The sequence below is a fragment of the Carlito syrichta genome, unplaced genomic scaffold (assembly GCF_000164805.1).
Source record: "Carlito syrichta isolate Samal-C Ts95f unplaced genomic scaffold, Tarsius_syrichta-2.0.1 Scaffold313184, whole genome shotgun sequence".
NCBI classification, from domain to species: Eukaryota; Metazoa; Chordata; class Mammalia; order Primates; family Tarsiidae; genus Carlito; species Carlito syrichta.
The window spans coordinates 1,234,775-1,259,780 of record NW_007257280.1 but is presented as its reverse complement, the minus strand read 5'-3'; the positions used below and the strand labels follow the sequence as shown (position 1 = coordinate 1,259,780).

The following is a 25,006-nucleotide window of genomic DNA, read 5'->3' as shown; positions in this document are numbered from 1 at the left end:
GTAAACTTAAAAATGAAAAAAGGAAAAAAATGAACCCAGACCCAGATCTTATATCTTTTACAAAAATTAACTTAAAATGGATTATAAGCTTAAATGTAAAATGAAAAACTTTAAAACTTCTATAAGAACACATAAGAGAAAATCTAGATTTTTCTAGGTTTAGAAGTGAGATTTTAAATTCAATACCAAAAACGTGATCTATGAAAGAGAAATTTGATAAGTTGAATGTCACTACAGTTAAAAACTTCTCTGTGATAGATACCACTATAAGACTGTAAAGACAAGCCATTAACTGGAAAAAATATTTGGAAAACACACGTCTGTAAAGAACTTGTATTCAAAACATACAAAGAAATTTTACAACTCAACAATAAGCAAACAACCAACCCAACCTTAAAATGGGTAAAAGAACTGAACAGATACTTCATCAAAGGAGAAATACAGATAGCAAATAAGCTTATGGAAAAATGCTAAAGAACGGACTCAGTGGCTCACGCCTATGATCCCTGCACTTTGGGAGGATCGCTTGAGACCAGTAGTTTGAGACTAGCCTGGGCAACATAGCAAGACCTCATCTCTACAAAATATCAAAAACTTAGCCAGGCATGGTGGCACGTGCCTGTAGTACCAGCTGCTCAGAAGGCGAAGGCAGAAGGATCATCAGAGCTGGGAAGGTCAAGACTCCAGCGAGCCATAGTCATGTCACTGTACTCCAGCCTGGACGAGTGAGTGAGACCCTGACTCAAAAAAATAAAAACTAAATTTAAAATGCTCAACATCATTTGCCATTAGGGAATTGCAAATTAAAACAAGGAAATAGCACTACATACCAATTAGAATAGCTAATATTTAAAAACTAATAATACCAATTGCTGGTGAGGATGTGGAACAACAGGAACTCTCACTCATTGCTGATGGGAATACGAAATGGTACAACCACTTTGGAAGACAATTTGACAATTTCTTATAAAGCTGAACATAATCTTATCATATGATCCAGCAACTGTGTTCCTCAGTATTTACCCAATTAATTTGAAAAATTGTGTCCACACAAAAATCTGCATGTGAATGTTTATAGCAGCTTTATTCATAATCAACAAAAAACGGGAGCAACCAAGATATCCTTCAATAGGTGAATGGATTAAAAAAAAAACTGTGGGACCATCCATACAATAAAGTTTTATTCAGAGATAAGAAGAAATGAGCTATCAACCCATGGAAAGATGTGGAGGAACCCTGAAAGCATATTGCTAAGAAGCCAGTCTAAAAAGGCTAAATATTGTATGATTCCAACTATATGATATTCTGGAAAAGGTAAGACTATAGAGACAGCAAAAATATCAGTGGTCACCAGGTACTCAGGGAAAAGGGAAGAAGAAATGAATAAGTGAGGCACAGGGATGTTTAGGGCTGTGATACTATTCTATGTGATAATGCACTTGTGGATACATAACATTATGGATCTGTCAAATCTCATTGAACTTTTAGAGCACAAAAAGTGAAACTTAATATATACGACTTTTCTTTTTTTTGGTTGGAGTCTCTCACTCTGTCACCCAGGCTGGAGTGCAGTGGCATGCTCACAGCCACTGCAGCCTCAACCTGCTGGGCTCAGGCGGTCCTTCGGCCTTAGTCTTCCCAGTAGCTGGAACCACATGGGTGTGCACCACCATGCCCAGCTAATTTTATGACATATTGTAGAGACGAAGTCTCACCATGTTGCTCAGGCTGGTCTCGAACCGCTGAGCTCAGGCAATCTTCTCACCTCCACCTCCCAAAGTGCTGGGATTACAGGCGTGAGCCACCGCCCCTGGCTCACAATTTTTAAAAAAGTAATCTAGGAGGTCAGGGGAACACCATAATAGAATGTAGACTGTGACAAACCAATCTAACTTTATTATAAATTTATGAAGCAACCTCACTGAAGAGGCTGGGGGAAAAGATATTGACCTAAGAAACTTTGGAAACGAGTAGAGTCTGTAAAACTAATGGTAAAAAACAGATGGTGAAAACCATAATCACTGTGCTCTAGTTGATAAAGTTGTTTCTCATGGGTCAATGGGTTAACAATTCCAAAACCACTTTACATGTACACTGGAATTCAACAATCCTAGTATGTGAATATCAAATGGTAGGAGTCAGGTTTCTCAGTTTGAGTGAGAGTTTATAGATAAGCAAGAGGAAGAGCTTAGGATGGTCTATGTGCTAATGAACTGAACATCATTCTGAACTCATATTTCACTTAATAGAAATACAGATGTTACATACAGAAATATTTATACTTATGTACAAATGCACATGTTAGTATGCACGCATATATTTCCTTGCTCTGCCTGCTGAAAGGGCCTGGAGCCAATGAAACATCAGTAGTCTAATGACCAGATCTTAGTTTATAATACCATTCTTCAATAAAAATAAAAATATAAAAACAGGCTCCTTGGAGAAATCACTGTTTTGTGGACTGAGGAAGGAAATATACAACATGAACCTGGAACATCTTGTACTGAAGAAAAAAAAAATCCACAATGGTATGGGGTATGTCAAAATGACACAGGAGCCCACTGAAAGAGCCACCAATGGGCAGGGCTCAGTGGCTCAAGCCTGTAATCCCAGCATTTTGGGAGATTGAGGCGAATGGACTGCCTGAGCCCACGGGTTCGAGACCTCACTCTACAGTAAATAAATTTTTAAAAATTAGCCGGGCGTGGTAGTGCATGCCTGTAGTTCTGGCTACTTGGAAGGCTGAGTGGAAGGATCGCCGGAGCCCAGCAGGTCGAGGCTGCGGTGGCCGGGAGCGTGCCACTGCACTCCAGTCTAGGTGACAGAGTGAGACTCCAACTCAAAAAAAAAAAAAAAAAGTCACCAATGTGTAAAACTAGAACAATTTCAACAAAATATGGTATTAAATAATAACCCCAAATATAAATGCCCATGAGTCCAGACTCATAATTAAATTAATACATGGGGGAGCAGAAACATATCTCTCGTGCAGTGGAATTCCAAATAAGTTATATAGATACTCAATACTCATCCAGGTGGAGCATAACTCACTAAGTGTGGGCTGCGCATAGTGACTTCCTTTCAAAAAGTAGAGTATGGAAAGGAAGGGGAAAAAAGTAACTTTATTGTGGAGAATGCTGACAATCACTACCTCAGCCAGGCGATTAAGATTAACATCAACTGCGATGATAAATGTGTGTCCTTGATGAGACTAGAACTTTATCTCAGTGGTCTTCCCAAAACACACACAAACCCAGTCTAGCCATGAGGAAAACATCAAATACAAGGGGTGCTCCTCCAAAAAGCAGAATTACTTTTTGGAGGGTGGGCCCATTGTAGTATAGGCTTTCCTCCAGAGGTAAGTGTTCTAGGAACCCACTGGCAACAGTGTACCAGCTAGTATTGTAGTGAGAGGCTGCGTTCGGCTTCAGTGATATTTTTGTGGTAAACAGGCGACTGGTTCTACACCTGCTCACACCACACTTTGTGTTCAGCAGTTTTTGACCAAAAATGGCATGACCCCCAATGTTCCACCCTCCCTATTCACCCAATCTTGCCCCGAGCGACTTTTTTTGTTTCCCCAGAAGAAAAAAGTCCTCAAAGGTAAACGTTTTGCTGATGTGGAAGAGGTTAAAACAAACAAACAAACAAAAAAACAGCAGACGCACTAAAAGGCATCAAAATTGATGAGTTCAAAAACTGTTTTGAGCAGTGGATAAAGCATCTCAAAAGGTGTATTCTTTAAACGGAGACTACTTTGAAGGCGACTGAAATTTAAACATGTAAGAATAAATGCACAATGTTTTAATAAATTCCAGAGTTTTTTGAGTCCCCCTTGTAAATCCCAGCAGAGGAGCAGTCTATAAAACAATTAACCAGTACTCTTAAAAACTGTCAAGATCATCAAAAACAGGCAAAGTCCAAAAAACTGTCACAACCAAGAGGAGCCAAGACATAACTAAATGTAATGTGGTCCTCTGCATGAGATACTGGAACACAAAAACGATGCTAGGTAAAAACCAAGGAAATCTGAATAAAGTGTGAACTTTAGTTAATAATAATGCATTAAAATTGGCTTGTTGATTGTATACAGTGCCTCATGCTAATATATTATTAGGGGAAACTGAGTGTGGGGTACGTGGGGACTCTATCTTCCCAACTTTTCTATAAATCTCAAATAGTTCTAAAGAATAAAATTCATTGGCCGGGCTCGGTGGCTCAGCCTGTAATCCCAGCACTTTGGGAGGCCAAGGTGAGAGGATTGCCTGAGCCCGCGTGTTCAAGACCCGCCTGGGCAACTTGGCGAGACCTCATCTCTACAATAAATCAAAAAGTAGCCGAGGGAGGTAGCGCACGCCTGTAGTTTCAGCTACTTGGAAGGCTGAGGTGGAAGGATTGCCGGAGTCCAGCAGGTCGAGGCTGCGGCGGCCGGGAGCGTGCCACTGCACTCCAGTCTGGGCGACAGAGTGAGTCTCGACTCAGGAAAAAAAAAAAAAAGAATAAAATTCATTTAGAAAATACCATTTTAAAATACCATTTAGACCGTTGAAAAGAGACTAGAGGCCAGGCACAGTGGCTCACGCCTTTAATCCCAGCACTTTGGGAGGTTGAGGCAAGAGGGTTACTTGAGCCCAGGAATTCAAGACCAGCCTAGGCAACACAGTGAGAACTCGTCTCCACACAAAGAAAAATAAATAAATAAATAAAAATTAGCCAGGTGTGGTGACACACACCTGTAGTACCAGCTACTCTGGAGGCTGAGGCAGGACTGCCTGAGCCCAGGAGGTTGAGGCTGTGGTAAGCTGTGATTATGTCACTGCACTCCAGCCTGGGTGACAGAGACCCCCAACTAAAAAAAAGAGAGACTAGAGAGACACACTAATCAACATGATTTGTGCACCTTGGCAGAGGGCAGTTATAAAAGCTATTTGGGGGACACATGGAGAAATATGAAACAATATTGGATGGTTGGTTGTTTTTACTTGTGAGAACAGAATCGTGGTTAAATGGGGAGAATGCTCTCATTCTTGTTGGAAAGGCACACTGACATATTTAAGGATATAATGAAGTGTGATAATGAACTCTGCAACTTACCTCAAATGATTCAGGAGTAGGGAAAATCACATCTGAGAGAGAGCAAAAGCAAAGGAGGCAAGGTGTTAGAAATGGTGAGCCTAAATGAAAAGTATACTGGTGTCCATCATACTACTCTTACATTTTCTGTAGGTTTGAAACTTTTCAAAATAAAATTTCAGGAAAATTATCAGTATGACTTTAGATTTGGACAAAATGATACTAAAGCTTATCTGGAAAAATATACATGCCAGAATAACAAGGGGGGAAAGTCCTGAAAGAGAAAGAGGTATGGACTAACGATGCCAAATATAAAAATGTATAGCAAAATAATTAAAAGACTAGTATTTTTTGCAACAGACTGCAGAGCCCAGAAGTAGATGCAAATGGATATGTGGAAATTCAATGTATGCGTGAAGATGGTTTTTCCCATCAGTATGGAAAAGTCAATAAACGGCATTGGGATAGACAGCTATTTGAAGGAGAAAAATGTTGAAACCTTACCTCACTCCCACTGCCTAAACAAACTCCAAATGAATCAGATTTAAAGGTTAAAAAAAAACCTTAAAAGTACTGGAAAAATACATTAAATTTATTCCTAAATGCAAAGAAGACCTTTCTAAGCAAGGCAAAATCCCAGAAGCCATAAAGACTAAATTTAACTACATAAATAAATCTCAGGAAAATATTATTAAACATGACAACAAACCAATTTTCTTAGCTTACAAAAAGCTCATACAAATCAATAAAAAACAAATCAGGTAAAAGAAAACAGAACATGACTACACAGTTCACAGAAAACAAAATAACAGTGACCAAAAAACATGAAAATGTGTTCCATTTCCTTTATTAAAATACATTAGACATTTAAATTGCAAGATACCATTTATTCACTTTCAGATGATCAGACTTCAAAAGTTCAGTATCCAGTATTGGCAGGGGTCTGGTTAATAATCATTATTGTACATCATATGTGAAAGCATACTGGGCAAAGATTTCTAGAGGACAATTTGTCATTAACTACTGAACTGAAAATGTAAAAGATCCTCTGATCTAGCCATTATACTGCTGGGAATTAACCCTGAATATATAATTTCATTATATGTTCAAGTATGTTCACTGATATATAATCTAGTAAGAGTGAAATTAAAAGTCCATCAATGTTTGAACATGACAACACATTCAAACATTAGAATACCACAGTCATTAAAAAGAATGAGGTATTTCTACAGATGTTGATACAGAAAGGTCATATAAAATAGGTAGCAAAAAAAAGCAAGGTACATATGAGTGTATATACCGTAGTCTAATTCCATTAATGTGAAACTTTTTTAAAGTATATGTTTGCTGGCAAATTAAAAAACTGTTTTCCTGTGAGAACATATAAGACACCTGAAGTTGGTTACCTTTAGAAAGAAATATTAGGATAGGAGAGAAGGGAGTAAGTTTTAATTTTATGCCTTTCTGTAGTACCATCTGATTTTTTTGCCACATGTATTTATTTTCTTTTTAAGAACATGTGATTGGCAGGTTATTTTGAGATATTCCTAGGTAGGTTTGAATACTGGTGATGCTATTTTTCAAAATACCATAGGTAAGTGCCACATTGTGTGAATTAGAACTTTCCCTTGGATTTTTTTTTTTTTTTTTTGAGTCAGATTCTCACTCTGTTGCCCAGGCTGGAGTGCAGTGGCATGCTCAAGATCACCACAGCCCCATCAGGTGATCCTTCCACCTCAAGCTTGCAAGTAGGTGGAACCACAGGCATGCGCCACCAAGCCCAGCTAATTTTTTTTTTTTTTAATTGTAGAGACAAGGTCTTGCCATATTGCCCAGGTTGGTCTCAAACCTGTGGGCTCAGGCAATCCTCTTGCCTCCGCCTCCCAAAGTGCTAGGATTACAGGTGTGAGCCACTGCACCCGGCCCCCTTGGATTTTCATTAAACTTCAGATTTTTACCCTAATGCTTTAATCACAATGATTTCCTGTTAAGTATAAAGTGACATTTTGTAATGGCAGTTGGCTATGTAACAAATTTGTGATTAGACACTGCTGCTTAAGAACCGATTCTTACACACAAAGGGCATTTGATGATTTAGAAATGAGATCATACATTCTATTTTGACTATTAAAAAACATGAAATTGCAATAAGATTGTACATGCACAATTAGAAATAAATTATCCATTGAATTTAGTAAAACACATTACAGTGGAAAAAAGACAGTCATAAAATTAGCTTTTACATTTTTCTGGGGACAGAGAAGCAGAAAAAATGAGATTAAAACAAAAAAACAAAAAAACACTACCAAAAATGGGGTGAGACAATCATTTATTTATTGGACAGGGCAAGGTCATTTAAAGAGAGAAAACATGTCCAAAAAAATATGTTTAGTTTGGTGTTACAGGCATTGATGCTCACAACAAACAACACTACTCAATACATCATGGAAACAGGCCACATACAACCAGGAAGATGCTGTCATGCCACTGAGAAATAAGCCACAATGTTTAGGAAACAATCATTTGGAAGTTACAAAGCATAACAGTCTCCAATTCACTGATCTGTATTTTCTGATGCTGGGCCCATAGAATTTGGCTGGTTCCCTGGTTATCAAGAAGTGAGTCTTACTATATTCTGGAAAACCTTGACTGGTACACACTTCTGAATGTCACTGAAATCACACTCAACTGCAGGCTTAACTAGCTCACATCACTACATTTTTTTAACTACCCTAGGCAGTAATGGACTGTCTCATAATATTATACATAAAATTCTGCACTTAATACATTTAGCAGCGTTACAATACACCCAAATCACCTTTAGTCTTATGGTTCATACTTTTAAAAGACAGCAGAAACTCACTAAAGTAAATTAAAGAAACTTGGGGCGCTCACCTAGCCTGAGGTCTACAAGCTGATAGCAAAGGTGGGCATGCCTGAAGAGTGCTTTATCAATTACTTGCCAACTTATTTGGCATCACTTTTAACAAGACTTTCCCGATCAGGAAGGCAATGATTTCAATATCCATTGTAGAGACTAGCCAACATATTACAAGTTGTAGTATATCATGATTGCTTGGCTATAAGGAAAAACTATTCAGCATAAGATTAACTGAGAAACCTGTTAGGTATCTGGCCCTCCCTCCTTAAATCTATTGATTTTACCAACCACTCCCTTTCTCAGCAATAAGAACTTATCACTCCACATAGAAAACCATACTTGGGAAGCCAGTCACAAAAGACCAGATACTGTAGAATTCCATTTATATGAAATGATCAGAAGAGGCAAATCTACAGAGACAGAAGTAGATGAGTGGTTGCAGGGGCTGGAGGAACACTGGGAGGAAATGAGAGGTGACTGCTAAAGGCTTCTTTTTGGGGTAATAAAATGTAAAATTGATTGTGGTCGTGGTTGCACAACTTTGTGAATATACTAAAAACCACTGAATTGTACCCTAAAATGGGTTAATTATAAGTTATGTGAACTACATCTCAATAACATTGTTACAAAAACATATTAGGAAAGGAAAACAACCCCAAAGGAGAGGCTCTCTCAAATCAAGTCATACCTTAGAAAACAATAGATATGTCTGATGAAGGAGTTGTTTCTCACACATGATTGTGATTTAATTATCATCACTTTAACTTCTGACTTCACACTTTTAATTCATTTCTTAATTATTTTAGGTTATCAAGTTTCTAACTTTGATCTCCACAGACAGACTAGGTTGACAAAACAAAACTAAACAACAATAAAAACCCAATGACAAAATAATTTCATGCTTTGGGGCTATGTATTACCAGGCAGAAGAGAAGAGTTGAAGTTCATTTTAATGGGGAAAAAATGCCATCAAGTACAAGGGCATCTTATGACTCTTGCTTAAAGCACATTTCCTTGTCAAACCTGCATACAGTTATTCCCTTTACACCTATACAATTCAACAAAAGCAGTATTTTTATACCTGTACATTCCAACAAAAGCAATGTTCACTACAAAGAAATGTTGAGCTTCCTGCAACTTTATAAATTAAAAAGCTAGCCAAATTTCCTTAAAAGTAAAATTACTGTTTCCAAAAATATTCAACTCTGTATCCTCATCCTCACCTTCAACAACATACACTGAAGATAGAAAGCACTAAGCCTGCTATAAATCAGAAGCTACAAAACAATTTCTTAAATGACCTTACTTTTCCAAAAAATTAAAGTTATTAGTTCCAAATATGTAGAATATACTTGGCATAATTTCTTCGAAACCTGCCTTTAAATTAATTAGAAGTTTCCTTTATTTTCATTAATTCATGAGTTTAGTATAAAATAAACAGACACTCTGAATAAGTTAACCTGGCTAATGACAAGTAATCAGCTTTCCTCCATGATTAGTCCTCTTCTACATAGGCAGCATAATGAAGTTACAAAAGGTCTTTTAGGTCTATCTATCTTCAACTATTCTTACACTACATGATCAATTAGGGGAAAATTTTACAGATAAAGAGAATATAAGTAGTTTTACAACAAGCTGAGCTTGTTAAATATATTGGTTATGACAAAGAATTTCTGACACAAAAATTGTTCACTGCACACAGAACCTCAGAGAAGTGATGAAACAAGACAGCTGATGTTAGAAGGTATATGGGAGCAGGGTGGGGTGAGAATTCACAGAAAGATTAAAACCTGGCAAGTATCTGCTGCAGCAGAGCCACATTTTAGAGGACACAAGAAAAACTGATAGGTCACCTTTTGGTCTCATTAGGGAAGTCCATTTGTTAAGAACTGAAGACCATTTTGCTATAATTCATGCTCCAAAATGTAGTCGTCATACAGTATTTCCAAAAGAATTCAAAAAACTGTAGCGCAAAAGAAAATAAATCTCAGAAAATAAATAATCACAAAAACCACCAACATTTTCCAAGGAAATGTGTTCAGAACAGTGGCTTTTACAGAGGATGTGAATTTGTATTAAATGTAACAAAAATTCCCTAAACGAAAACTCATTTCACAGATAACTCATAGTGCATTAATGATTTGATTAATGGTGTATAAACAAGGGCCATAGTTTTTTGTTTTTTGTTTTTTTTAGTTAGGTCTGAAAGATCAATATAAATACTGATGGGGGGGGAGTGCTTTATACCCCAAACTCCAATATTCCAAGCTCTGTGTCCTGTCCTGTTATTATAATTTGTAAAAATCTTAACGACGCAGTGATTCGTGTTTTCGTAACTTCAATGATGTGTTAGAGGGCAATGCATCTTGGTTTGAAGAATTTTGTTGTATCCGAAGGCCGGAACAGTACTCGACCACGATGATTAAATACATAAAAGGATGGGTGATTCCTTAATGTATCAAATGTCCTTAAAAGGAAAAAAAGCACCAATTTTAGATAAACCTTTATAAAAGCCTATTTGAAAATAAGCAGGCTTCTAATAAATTATGAATTTGCTATGGGTTACATTTCTAATGAGTATAGATCCAGGAAATCAGACTGTTAATAATAATACTGTATCTCTTTTTTTCCTGTGGTAAGGGGGAACCTGGAAAAGCAGCAGAAAGCCCTCGAATGTTTTTTATTCAGCCATTCCTTCCGGGATGTCTATGAATCATGAATAATAACACAAATACTAGTTCAACTTTAAATCTAACAGCAGCTCATGCCAAATAGTTTCTCAAAAAATCCACACACACATTGCACCTTTGATTATTCTCATTTGGCCCTCACTATTCAATCCATATGATCATTTCACAGATCTGTTTTCCAAGAATCTTTCAAGTACAACAAAAAAATTCCTTTTGGCCCTCTGTACATGCTATTGTCCAAACACATATATTGTGCTACCACTTACTTAATGTCATTCTGTTTTACTTCTTTCTTTCCTGGCCCCTTGCCTGTGATTCTTGGTAGACTCTTTGTAAGAGCAATGGTGATAGTGAAGTATCCTTTACTTTTCCAGTGAGATATATATATATGGTCTAAAAATGTTCCCAAACACCATGGTGTATGGCCTTTAGTGTTTGTTTTTAAATATTATTTTCCTGGAAAGAATAGGAAAATGCTTCCTTTGCTAAAAACTCAAATCTCAAAGTCAGCCCACCTAAACATCCAAGCATACCCCTATACAAAACAGCGGGCCTGATATTTGACTATCTAAAATGTAAATAATGAACTAAAAGTGAAAGAGGGGGATGAGTTTCCTCTAGCACATAAATGCTTAATGTGACTCCTTCTAAGAAAATATCGTAAAGGGCTATCACTTCCAGGATCCAGAAGGTAGGTGAAGTCCAGAGATGGAACTGAACAAAGCTAAAGGCTGATTTTAGGAAAGTAAAACTATGAAAAAGAAAAGTGAACAAAGCTCGTGAAAACAGCTTTAAAGAGAGAGAGAAAAAGAAAGCAGAACAACAAATATATTTTTAATCCAGAATCTGAGAACAGAGTTTATGTCACATACTAGATTCAAGTGAAAGAAGAAATAGAAAATCCCTTATTCTTCCAAAGACTAAACTGGGACAAGAGACAAGAGGGAGGGAGGAAAATAAGAAGGGTGGGAGAAAAAGAGAAAGGGAGAGAGCTCGGTTAAGGAGTTTCAGATGCATTATCTGTCTATATATCTATTTGCATCTATCTGTCCATCAACTAACCAGTAATTTGAAGCAACAAGCAGACACAATACCTTATTCTACTGGCAATCAACTTTCATTTTTCCTATAATATTAAACACTGTCTTAATGTTTTGACCTTATTATTCATACAAACTGCATAATCAGAATGTAAAAACAAAACCAACATTTATGTACCAGCATACATTTTAAGTTATGTGAATAAAGCAAATTCTTATGAAATTCAATGCCTATGAAAAGAGAAAGACTTACTTATTTTTTAATTCTGAAGTGGCATCCATGTCTTTAAATTCCCCTGCAATATGAACTATACCATAACAGGTAACTGCAAAGGCCAGAAGTGTCTGAAGAACTATCTGTGAGTATAAAGACTGTGATTACTAAATAACACACAAATAATATAAACATTTACAACATTCTCTCCACCTCTATAGCCTCTAGCAGGTAGTCCTCTCAGGGCCACTCATCAGGGAGCCAATTCTCACTTGAAATGACTTGGACTCAGATGCAATAAAATCTTTTATTTGGGGCTGCAAAAATACTTCTGATGCTTCAATAAATGAACCTAGTGATGTGCTCAAATAAAATCACAGAGCACTGAATGGTACTGAGTCACTCAGAACTCAATTATCAAATATTACCTGCCCCCAAGACCAATTAGAACCTTGTAATGGTATGATTGTTAAATATCACACATCGAGTACATAAATCATATATGTGCAGTGTAAACAAAAAGCTATTCAGCTACTCAGGAGGCTGAGGTGGCAGGATCGCCTAAGCCCAAGAGGTCAAAGATGCGGTTATCCATGATCGTCCCACTGCACTCCAGCCTGGGTGAGAGTGAGATCCTGACTCAAAAAATAAAAGAAAAAAAATAAGAAAAAGAACAAAGCAATAAAAAGATCACTTACCCACCACCCAGCTTAAGAAACAGAACATTCCAAGTACCTTTCAAATCCCACGTGTCCTCTTCAATTATATCCTTTACTTTCCCTTTCAGTTAACTATGTCCCCAATTGTGTATTATTCAGTTCCTTGCTTTTCTTGATAATTTTGCCAGCTATGTGTAAATCTCTAAAATGTGTATTGCTTATTTTTGCCCATTTTGCACTTTACTTAAATAGACTCACATGTATTCTTTTGTGTGTAACTTTCCTGGCTCGACATTATCTGAGATTCATCCCTGCCATAGTATGTAGCTGTAGTCCATTCATTTTCAATGTGGTTTGTATTTTATGATATGAATATACCATACTTGATCCGTTCTACTGTTGCTGGATATATGGGTTGTTTCCTGATTGTTACTTTTACAATATTAACATGAATATTCTTGAGTATGTCTCCTGGTGCACAGAAGTAGAAACACTGAGTATGCACAAGTTCAACTTTATTATCTAATTGCTTTCCAAAGAGGGTGAGCAAGCAGAAATGTTGAATGTTTAATTTTTTATTTTTTGAATGTAGGATTTATTGAGAGGACAGAAAAGTTCCCACAGTGGGAGGGAACCTGAGGGGGCTACCCGAATGTTTAATATTAGCTAACATGGGATTACAGACATATTTTCTTGATTGTGATCTTCCGTATTTTTCAAATTTTCAAATTTATACGCAGGAAAAGCTATTAGACATAAACGAGTGTGTGTGTATATATCACAAAGCAAAGATGAGAAAAAGTTAATAGCCTCATCAACCATACCCTTAATTATAGGAGACTAAAGTAAAAATTATTCACAAGCTATTATTCTGTCTACATTAAAACCTACTATCATATGTAATACCAGTTTACATTTCACCACCAGTGTACCAAGACTTATTTCATACGATGCAATCAGATACTTATCTTTGAGTTGTCATGAAAATGTGTTCAAGATAACTTGTTAATAAGAAAGCTAATTATAAAACTATTTATTTATTTATTTATTTATTTAAGGGATAGGGTCTCACTCTGTCAGGCCAAAGTGCAGTGGCACGATCATAGCTCACTGCAGCCTTGAACTCCTGGGTTTAAGTGATTCTCCTGCCTCAGCCTCCACAGTAGCTGGGTCTACAAGCATGTGGCCACCACGCCTGGCTAATTATTTCATTTTTGTAGAGACGAAGTCTCACTTTGTTGCCCAGGTTGGTCTCAAACTCCTGACCTCAAGTGATCCTTCTATCTTAGCCTCCAAAGTGCAGAAATAGCAGGTGTGAGACACTATGCTCGGGAGCAATTTTTTTTAATGTGTGTTTTAATTAGTAAAACTATAAACAATACATACATAAATTAAGATAATGTTGCACAGAAAGAAGCCCGAACTGCTACACTCCAAAATGTTAAGGGTAGAAGTAGAATTGCTAAGGAACAGTATCAGTTTATTTGGGGCGGGGGGAGATAGTGTTTTGATTGTGTGGGGTCAGTTTTAATTTTTACACTTATTTTTTGATTCTGTTACAAAGAACTTACTACTTTTGTAATTTCAAATCCAGTAAAGATAAAAATTGTGAATATATATCATTTCAGCTTACTAACCATTTTCCTGTTTTTCTCTAGTTTGACCACCTATATGTGTCTCTAAATAATGTATTGCTAGCTTTGCTTGTTTGCAAACTTTACATAAAAAGGAACTTTTCTGAAAATTAAAGTCAAATAATCAATGTTTAAGATAATCTGACATTACAGACAGAGTAACTTCTAGAAAGACTATTTCATCTACCATTCTAGAAATCAAACAGATAAATCTTGTAAGGCGTCCAAATCTTTGGGTTTTACGATGAGTAATGAAAAATAGAGAACAGATGTTATTTCATGTCTGAAAAATCTTGAGAATAAAAATTAGTTAAAACGATCATAGAGCTTGTGACTAATTTTAACAATATATTTTAATGGAATATAAATGACCAACTTACATCTATTGGCAGTGATTCATCTTCCTTTTCTGTTAATCGCATATAAGAACGATCTATAAACCAGAAGCATACCATTAAGGAAATTGTAGCTCATTTTTCTTTCTTAAAATGCAAGCAAATCAATATACCAAAGTGACTGACTTAAATGTACCTAAAGTAATGCTAATCCCGGATTCCTCAAAACCCACTATCTTCTAAAGCCTTATCTAAAGCCTTATCTTAACTATTGTATTTTCATCATGACCTACTTTGTTACCTTATAAATGGGTATGAGTGATAGGTGAACAAGTATAAGGTAGAAATACCTAAGTATAATTTTCCTTTCATTACTACAGAAAAACTAGAAATCTCGGAAACAAACTGTTTCTTTCACTATGTGGTCAAAGCAATCACAATTATTTAAATTAAAATTCTGCTGATGCCCTGACCTTAGGAGGCAGCAAAGGATAAAAGAAAAGGATCGGGATTTGGAAGCTGATAATCCTAGATCATAGTACCAACTCTTCAATTTACTGGACTTTACTATAATCTCATTCTATTTAAGACACTCTCAGTGATTGTGACATGTATCTCGATTTCCGAGTGGGAGGAGGAGTGTCTAAGAATCAAAGAAATACAGTGTTTACTTTTTTTTATGAGATTCACAACAGTAAAATGGGAATAATGTGAGGAAGAAATGAGATTCAGTACATGATTGGTGCATTGCTATAACAAATTTCATTACAGCAAAGATGAAGGCTACCACAGCACCACAGTATGCCATATCTGCTGCTGCACTGACATGACACATTTAGACTCAAAGGTAAATATTACTACTCTTTTCTCAACATGAGTGTTATAAAGGTTTCACTGTAGTGCCAAATCCACAAGGCAGTCTTATCACCTGAAACATAAAAATACAAAATCTTAATGCTAGATGAACCTAGGACAATCCCTATTATGAATGCATTTTGGACTAAAAAGCTCAAATGGCTTTGAGTGAATGTGTATTGAGTCTTTCTTAAAAGAGAATGTGTCTAGTGACATTTCTTAAGTTTTAACTTACAGAGTTGTCATAAGGACAGGTGTAAAAGAAAAATCAAACCAATAGCGAAAATAGATCTTGACTAACCTCCTTCTGTCTGTTCCATTCTCAGCTAGATTTCTTGTTTGCATGAAGCCTAATCTGACTCTAACACTGCCTTTAACCAGGCATTTCCTCATCTGTAAAATGAAGGGATTTGACTTCAGTGATCTCCAAGGACCCTCCTTGCTCTATGACTGTATAATTTTACAGCTAAAGCTTATTATAAAAAATTTTTAAAGGACACAGTGCTCCAGTGTATCCTAATCATCTCCAGGACAGTGCTTCTCAAACTAATGTGCATACAAATCACCTGGGGATCTTATTAAAAGCAGATTCTGATTCAACAATCTGGGGTGGGGCCTGAGTGTTTTCTAACAAGCTCCCAGGTGATACCAACGATGCTGGCCCGTTGACTACACTTCGAGCAGCAAGGCTCTAGGATACTCTCCTTAACCCTCCAGCTCCCCTGCAAAATGACTGTCCCTGCTTCCATGCATCCTCATATACTTTCAGCACAGTATCTGTATCACTTTATTGTGATTACTTACTGAGTCACTTGTTTCTCCACTAAACTTTGAAGTCCCTCAAGGCATCACTGTATCTCTAGCACCTAAGCACAGCGCAGTTTCAACCAGTGACCCAAGACTGAATTTTATAATGCAGGGTGTAGCACAAATCTTTTGCCCAAGGTCACACAAGTTTAGCAGTAAAGCAAGTTTTTGACAACCAATCCTTTAGACTCCCAGTCCAGTGCTCTTTCCTCTGTACCACAGTGCAATCACTTAACTTCTCAGTCTCTGCCTGGACAGTCCAGGAGTATCCAAGATACTGTCCACCCAGTTGTCATGGGACCACGAGCATCCAGAGTCCTCAATCCCACACTGCCTGATGTGCCCCATGCTGGATCTGACATCACTTGTCCTGGATTCCCGGATAGACTTCCACTCGGAACCCTCTCCCAGACATCCCCTTTCCAATCTTCCTGCAATCCCAGGTTTCCTATTCTCCAAAATTTCAAACTCCAAACCTTCGACTGGGGATCCCTGCACTGCTTTTCTTGGTCACCCCAAACTGCAAGGTCTCAAATGACAGCTCCTTGGACAGTCGGTCCGACAGTCTCTTCGGGTGTGCTCACACACCACCCCTGGGGTCCCACACGGGAGCTGTCCCCGTCCCCCAGGTACTTACGCTGCGCAGCGGAAAAGGCGGCGTGGGCTAGGGCAAAGAGGCCAATGCCTACCAGCCCCTTCCACAGTGACGGCGCCATGATTCCGAGGGAGCAGCAGCCCAACAAAAGAAGCGAAGGGCAGCGGAGCTGTTTCTTCTTCCACCTGCGGTGTCCGCGCGGCGCCGAAAGATGACGCCACCGAAGTCCTGGGCGCGAAGTGTCCCAGTGGTGGAAAAACCAGAGAGACTCGAGAAAGCGGAAACATGAATGACGGGAAGAAGGGGGAAGCGACACGGAAAAAGGTTCACGAGAGCCTGCGAGCCTGCGCCGTGCAGTCTCTGAGGGGGGCGGAGCTAAGGGGAGGCGTAAACCAAGAGGCAAAAACGGGAGCAATGGGGAAACAGGAGGAAGGGCGCCAGCAAATGAGCGCGGGCCGCGGGAGAAGAGGGCGGGCTTTCTGGGAGGACAGGGTGGGGCCGAAGGGCGAGGCTGGAGGCGGTGGTCAAAGGCCTTAAGTACTGGGTATAGACCACCGACAGCTGTGTTTTGGTGGTTGATGAGTGTTGGTTTTCCTTCAAGCTGTGCCTCTTTTGTTTTCTCTAGGCCTATTCTGTGCTTCAGCCCTCAGGGATTTAGCACCGCGGGGAGGAGGCAAGGGTGTTAAAGCGAGGAGGCAGATGGAGTGTGGAGGACAACAACCCGGGATTTAGAGTCCCAAACACTTGGCACGCGCGGAAGATGCTCAGTAAATCCTTCTCCTTACCTTCAAAAGGGTTTGGAGAAAGATTCGTGCTCAAAGGCATGTAGTGGCGGCAGTGTTTTGTCTTGAACCAGTTTACATTAAGGAAGAAATGAAAGAGGAAATTTTAAAATGCGAAATTTAAAAATGCCAACAACGCAGCCTCACCTTGTCTCTGATCAGGATAAAATGTACGCTCTTTTCTCCATTTTTCTTTGTCTTCATCCCCGAAAATGTAGAAGTTCAATAGTGAGCTCCCCTTGACCTCCTTTCACACGGCTCTCCCCTGACGGAGCTCTCTCATTCATTCCCATCGCTTCAGCCAGCATAGATATTGTAGTGATTCCAAATCATCACCTCTATCTCAAATATCTCTCCTTAGCTCCAGTACTTCATTTCTGACTATTTGCTGGACATTTGTTTTCATGTGAATGATCTTGTGGCAATTCAAACTTAAAATGGTCAAAACGGAATTCATCCTTTTTTCCAGAATCCACCCCATTCCTCCAGTGTCCCTTGACTGAGTAGCAAAGCTTTGTAAACTGCATATCCCAAGGTAAATGCAAAGTATGATCACCATTCTTTCCCCTAACCCTATTAGAATTCTACACTTTGGCTGCATCCGTTTGCACACCCTCTCTTGCTCAAATATGCTTATCCTGACCACCCTTTTAAAATTTGCAATATTCCCATTCCTGATCCCCTAATCCTGCTCTATTTTTATCTCACACTCTAACATACGATATAATTTACCTAGTTATTATGTTTGTTGTGTTACTATTGTTTACTGTCTTTCTTTGCCCACTGTAATGTAAACTCTGAGAGGGGAGAGATTTCTCTGTGCCTAGAACTTTCACTGTCACAAGGTAGAAATTCAACAAATGTTTGTTGAATGAAAAATGAATAAATTATGGAAAAGAATTGGGAGGGTATCGCTATTTGAGAAGATCTCTACAGAGTCCTTTCATTATTTTGAACTGGGCTCAAAATCCCTGTGGACTCTTAAGTTTCGATAAACCTTTTATTATAAACATTTTTTGGTATACTTGAGCTTCCTCAAAGCTAAAAAATAAAGAAGACATAGAAGATTCATCATATTTCCTCAACTTTAACTTTTGTCCTTGATTCTGTCTTCCAAATCTTTAGTCATGGTCATTATTTTTCTCTGGATCTTCTTCAATTTCATCACCTCTAAGCCAAAATTTTACACAGTACTCGATCAATGTCCAATGCAGTATAATGAATTCCTTGCAAATGTAGTCCTATTTTTAAACCTCACAATCAAGAAGAACCAGGAAGTAATCTCTCTGTAGTTGGCAGGAAAGTGCTTCCTTCTCCACCCCTGGGAGTTGGTAAGATAAAAAAGATAATTGACAAAAAAAAATCTTAAAACTTTGTTTTAGCTTGGATAATGGTCAAATTGAAATTAGCCTTTTTAGGTGCCCTGTTAAATTCTCTCTTCTAATATCAATTTATCTGAAGCAGAAAATGATTAGGAGTTTTTTAAAATAGGATCTGAGCTCTGGTTCCTTTCATTTAAAAAGATGAGGTTATAGAAAAAAAGAAGGTCAGTAAGAAATCTGGTATTTGTATAAGCCACCAATGCATTATCTTAGTCTTCGGGGAAGTGACCCGTTTCCAGATATTATTTTGCTGTCTCTTTTGCTCTTTAAGATGCATTTTCCACTCTCTTCTTTTTAACCTACTACTCATGTACTGAGTACTAGAGAAACTAGCTTAGTTTCACATTTTCTAGTAACAAATGGTTAAATTAACTTCATGGGGTGGAATTTTAGTTGTCTTTTCTGTAGATTTCCAGACTGAAGGGAAGCCAAGGTATGCATAGTCACAGTTCCAAGTACCTTGGGTCCACTGATACATGATTCCCTAGGTTGGAGTTAATCCCAAAGGTGCAAGGTACAGCCAGTGGCAGCAATGTTTTTGTGATCTCTTAGAACAAAAGGTACAGCTAGTGGCAGCAATATTTTCATGATCTCTTAGAACAAAAGTCAAACCTCATGAGAAAGAATATTTAAATTCCTAAGTGATCACAGAAATGCCTTTAGAAATGCCCAAAGAAACAGTCATTTTCCATATGCACCATGAACAAATGATGTGGATGTTATTAAAGTGGGGGTAATAATCTTTATGGCATTCTCTACTGAGATGTTATTTGTGAAGACTCATCACGTTTTCCAGGCTGATTCACTTAATAGAGAAAACACTGCTAGCCCAGAACTGTCTCCAAGTTAATTGACTTTGTCACATGCCACCCAACTCGATGAGTATTTTCACAGTCTACTCATCTATATCTCCATTTTCCATACAGATTCCCTCTCTATCTGGCACACTATGTCCTTTTCTACCTAGTTCAAATTCCACTTTCTAGCCGGTATAGTGGCTCACGCCTGTAATCCCAGCACTTTGAGAGGATTGCTTGAGCCCAGGAGTTTGAGACCAGCCTGGGTAACATAGCAAGATTTCGTCTCTACAAAAAAAAAAAAAAATTAAAAAATTAGCCAGGCATGGTGGTGTGCACCATAGTCCCATCTACTCAGGAAGCTAAGGTGGGAGAATCACTTGAGCCCAGGAGTTTGAGACTGCAGTGAGCAACAATCGTGTCACTGCACTCCATCCTGGTTGACAGAGTGAGACCTTGACTCAAAACAAACAAATGAAAAATCCATTTTCCCTGGAATTTATTCCCAACTATTGTAGATATTTATAAGAGGTATATATCTGTTATAGGCACAAAACCTTTCTTCAAGCTGTTTATATTTAGTACAAACTTTCTGGGTAGCACATTCTAGAAGTTTACTACCTGCTGGGTAAAGTAGTATTTTCAATACTGAAATTACATCCTCCCTACTTTTTGTTTCTTTATAAAAGTGGTGCGTGTTCATTGTAAGAAATTCATACAACAACAAAAATATATTCCCCTTAAAGCATTAAGTGGTGCCTTGGTATTTTGAGATTTGAATCTTAGCAAACAAGACTGTAATTACATGATTCATATCTTTAAGGTTTGTTTGTTTGCTGGATAACCATCCAGCATTGGTTATAAGCATATGCTCTAGAATCATATGGGCTTTGAATCCTTGCTTTTGCTTTGCTACTTCTGGGGGACTAAAAAAGTTACTTAACTTCCCTATGCCTCAGTTTCCTCATATGTAAAGTGAGGATAATAATAGTGCTTACCTACCAAGACTGTGGTCAGGATTGAGTGAGATGACATATATAAAGTGTTTAAAATAGTCTCACAGTAGCAAGCACTCAGTAAATATTAGCCATTGTTGTTGTTATTGACCCTTCTAGTTATTTTCCCAAACTGAAAAGATTCCATATCCCTCTTGTCTTTCCTAAAACATCAGTTCATTCTGCCCTTTGATTATTTTAATTGCACTTCTCTAGACCATTTCCAGATCTATTAATATCTGTCTTAGGAGCCGGGCACAGTGGCTCACACCTGTAATTCCAGCACTTTGGGAGGTGGAGGCAAGAGGATTGCCTGAACCCAGGGGTTCCAGACTAGCCTGGGTAACATGGTGGGACCTCATCTCTACAATAAATAAAAAAAAAAATAGCTGGGTGTTGTAGTACACGCCTGTAATTCCAGCTACTTGGAAGACTGAGGCAGAAGGATCGCCTGAGCCTAGCAGGTGGCCTTCAGTGTGCTACTGCACTCCAGCCTGGGCGGCAGAGTGAGACTCCAACTCAAAAAAAAATTTATATATCTATCTATCTATCTATCTATCTATCTATCTATCTATCTTAAATTTTCATTACCACATCTTCACAAAACATCCTGGGTTATTTGTATGAGGTTAATATGATTATTTATTTCAAATAGCCTTCCTAATGACACTGAAAATCATATTTGCTTTTTGAGTACATTGGGATGGTCTGTTCAGGAAACAAACTGAAAATTCCAGCAGCCTTATGTTGAGTTCTAGCTGATAGCTGTGACCTAGTCTTTGTTCTACTTGAATGTAGGCATTCTTTTTACCACTGCCCTCAGACTGAGTCTCTTTACACCTTTATTTCTTTGGATAATGGATGAGCTGTCTCATAGCTTTTTTTTTTTTTTTTTTTTTGAGATGAAGTCTCATCCCGTTGCCCAGGTTGGAATGCAGTGGCACGCTCATGGCCACCCCAGCATCGACCTGCTGGGCTCAGGTGATCCTTCCGCCTCAGCCTTCCAAAGAGCCAGAACTATAGGCGCACGCTACCACACCTGGCTATTGTAGAGATGAGGTCTCGCCAAGCTGCCCAGGCTGTTCTTGAACCCGTGGGCTCAGGCAATCCCCTCACCTCAGCCTCCCAAAGTGCTGCGATTACAGGCTTGAGCCACTGCGCCCATCCCTCACAACTTCGATATTATGCATATAACTCCTAAATCTATCCCTGGTCCTGTCTTCACTCCTGAACTGCAGAGCCAAGCTTCTAACTGCTTATGTTGATAACCGCACTTGGATGTCCCACTAGTCTCCCTCCCTTTTTTTTGAGTTGGGGTCTCTGTTACCCAAACTAAAGTTCAGTGGCAATATCATGGCTCACTTCAGCTTCGATCTCCTGGGCTCAGGCGATCTTTCTGTCTCAGCTTCCTGAGTAGCTGGGACTACAGGTGCACACCACAATGCTTGGCTAATTTTTCAAATTTTTTGTAGAGATGAGGTGTTGTTATGTTGCCCAGGCTTGTCTCCAATTCCAGGGCCCAAGCAATCCTCTTGCCACAGCCTCTCAAATTGCTGGGATTAAAGGTGTGAACCACCACACCTGACCCCTACTAGTCCCTTAAACCCATCCTGTCCATAGCTGAGCTCTACCTTCTGACTCTCATATCAATGTTACTAACAGCCCTCTGAATTCCAGTTATCCAGATTCAAAACCTTGGGACCATCTTTCATTTCTTCTGTTTCAGGCACTCCGCTCACACCAATCCAATCAGTTGTCAGAACAGGTTGATCCTACCTCTGCATTGACTCTTGCGTGTAGCTTGCTAATGGTAGCATTCCTGCTGCATCCTCTAAGTTAAGGCCTCATTACTTTTCAACCAGATGATTTTTCTTTTTTCTTTTTTTTTTTGAGTTGGAGTCTCACTCTGTCACCCAGACTGGAGTGCCGTGGCCGCTCCCGGCCACCGCAGCCTCGACCTGCTGGGCTCCAGCGATCCTTCCGCCTCAGCCTTCCGAGTAGCTGGAATTACAGGCATGCACTACCACGCCCAGCTGATTTTTTGATTTATTGTAGAGATGAGTCTCGCTGCCCAGGCGGGTCTCGAACCCACGGGTTCAGGTAATCCACTCACCTCAGCCTCCCAAAGGCACGGGATTACAGGCTGAGCCATCGAGCCTGGTTCCAGATGACTTTTCTAACCTCCTAACTCGCCTCCTACTGCCCATCTCTCCACATTTCATTCATCCCCCTTTTTGTTGCCAAATTAATATTGGGGAGGGTTTTGATCAGCAAAATGAATGAGTTGAAAATTTCTGTGGCATAGAGACCTTCCACAATATGACCCCAACCTAGTTTTTCAGGCTCTCCCTCAATACATGAGTTAGTTAACTCAGTGTTTATTAAGCACGTCGAATGAAACAAGTACAGTGTGGACTTAAACTTATCTACGCTATTCAATTATCAAGTATTTACTCAATTGAGTCCTCTTTCAGTTCATCCTTGAATTGAATCTATGTACCCAGGGGAATTTAAGATTTCTTTGGCACTCAATTAAATTTAAGAGACATTTAGTGATGCATATATATGTTTCACTGAGTACCTATTTTGACTAGGCCTTGTGCTAGATGCTGTCAGTAAAGATGTGAGGGCTAGTTTCTGCCCTCCAGGTGCTCCAGACTTATAGATTAACAAACTTGTAAATCAAACATGATGATACCTCAGGAGGGCTAGGATAGAGGTTTGCCCAGGGGGCCATGAAAGCCCTTTTTGAAGACTGGCCCTCAACTTAGCCTGAGGGCAACTTGGAATGTTTAAACTGGTCTTTGTAAGACAAGTTAGCCAGGTGACCTTTAATCTGGGTTTTGTAAGACAAGTTAGTTAGATACGAAAAGGACTGAGGACTATCTAAGCAGAAAAAACACATGAAAAGGCTCATAGATGGCATAAAACCACATGAAGCATTCAGGGAACTACAAGGAGTTCAGAATTGCTGAAGCAAAATATATTTGGGGGAGAAGGACAGGATTATAAGGGTGGTGAAGAGGCAGCATGGAGGCAGGGCATGTGAATACCACAATAAGGAGCCAGAAGTGAAGGCAAGAGGGGCTTTTAGAGGGTTTGGAGTGGGGTGTGATATATATAAACAGATTTGTGCTTCAGAAAGAGCCCTCTCATAGGAGTGTAAAGGAATGATCAACAGAGACTAAGGAAGGGGGTCAGTACACATTTCTGGCAAAGACCAGATAATAAATATGTCAGGTTTTTTAGACCACACGGTCTCTTTTGCAACTCTACCCTTGTAGTGCAGAAGCAGCCATAGACAATTAGTGAACAAATGGGCATGACTGTGTCCAATAAACCGTGATTGATGGAATTTGAAATGTGAAGTTCACATCATTTTCACGTGTCACAAAATATTATTCTTTTTTTTTTATTTTTCAACCCTTACAAAATGTAGAAACCATTATTAGCTTCAGGTCATATGGAAACAGGTAGCAGGCTAAATTTGGCCCTTGTCTGATTTTTTATAATCTCTGGACTAGAGGATGGGCGTACAGAGAATGTAGACAACTCTTTTTGAGAAGCTTATGTTTAAAGGGAAAGAAGAGATAGTACAGTAGCTAGAGGGGGATATAGAGCTGTTTTTGTAACCCCTGAAAGAGACCTAAAAATGTTTATAAAGAACAGATAATGGAGTAGTCACTAAAGATGGTGGGGGTGAGGTGGGAGGATTGTTGGAGTAGATCCTGGAAGAAACAGGAAGAAAGTGATGGAATTCAGAGTACCAGCTGAGTAATTAAGAACCTAGGGAAGGAGAAACCAGAGAACCTAAGGAAGGAGGAAACACCTCTTCCACTGAGGATGGAGGGGAGGAAGAAAGGATGGGCACTGATGGGATATTTAGGTAGACTGCAGGGTAGGATTTTCCCAGAATGCCTTGATTTTCCCATTGACAAAGGAAGCAGGGCTGGAATTCTGGGCAAGTTGTCTTGAAGTCACTCAGGATGATGCCAAGCCTGGGAAGGGAATGAGGGGAGGAAAGAGAAAGCCCATAGACCAGATGCCTAAGTACTCAGTGAATGTGTGACAGTGACCGTTAGATGAGGATAAGGAGGAAAGGAGAAGGTGTTAGAGCTTCAATAAAGGGTGGAGGAGTAATGGGCTTGGAACAATGAGAAGTAAGCAAAGTGCTAACTCCTCCTTCAGGCCACGTGATACAGGGTGTGAGTTGTGTGAACTTGTGTATGTGTGTGTAGGACAATGCTAAAACAAACAGCCTCCACTT

At 39.0% G+C, this 25,006-nt stretch overlaps 1 protein-coding gene across 1 annotated transcript; it reads right to left on the bottom strand.

Annotated features, from left to right (window-relative positions):
- Nucleotides 1-7,387: 7,387 nt before the first annotated feature.
- MMGT1 (membrane magnesium transporter 1) lies at nucleotides 7,388-17,234 on the bottom strand. The gene is made up of 4 exons (XM_008070222.2): nucleotides 16,826-17,234; nucleotides 14,572-14,624; nucleotides 11,938-12,041; nucleotides 7,388-10,421 (listed from the first exon to the last, which is right to left on the bottom strand). Exons 1-4 carry the CDS (start codon nucleotides 16,902-16,904, stop codon nucleotides 10,304-10,306), a joined length of 354 nt encoding a protein of 117 aa, XP_008068413.2. The 5' UTR covers nucleotides 16,905-17,234; the 3' UTR covers nucleotides 7,388-10,303.
- Nucleotides 17,235-25,006: the final 7,772 nt, after the last annotated feature.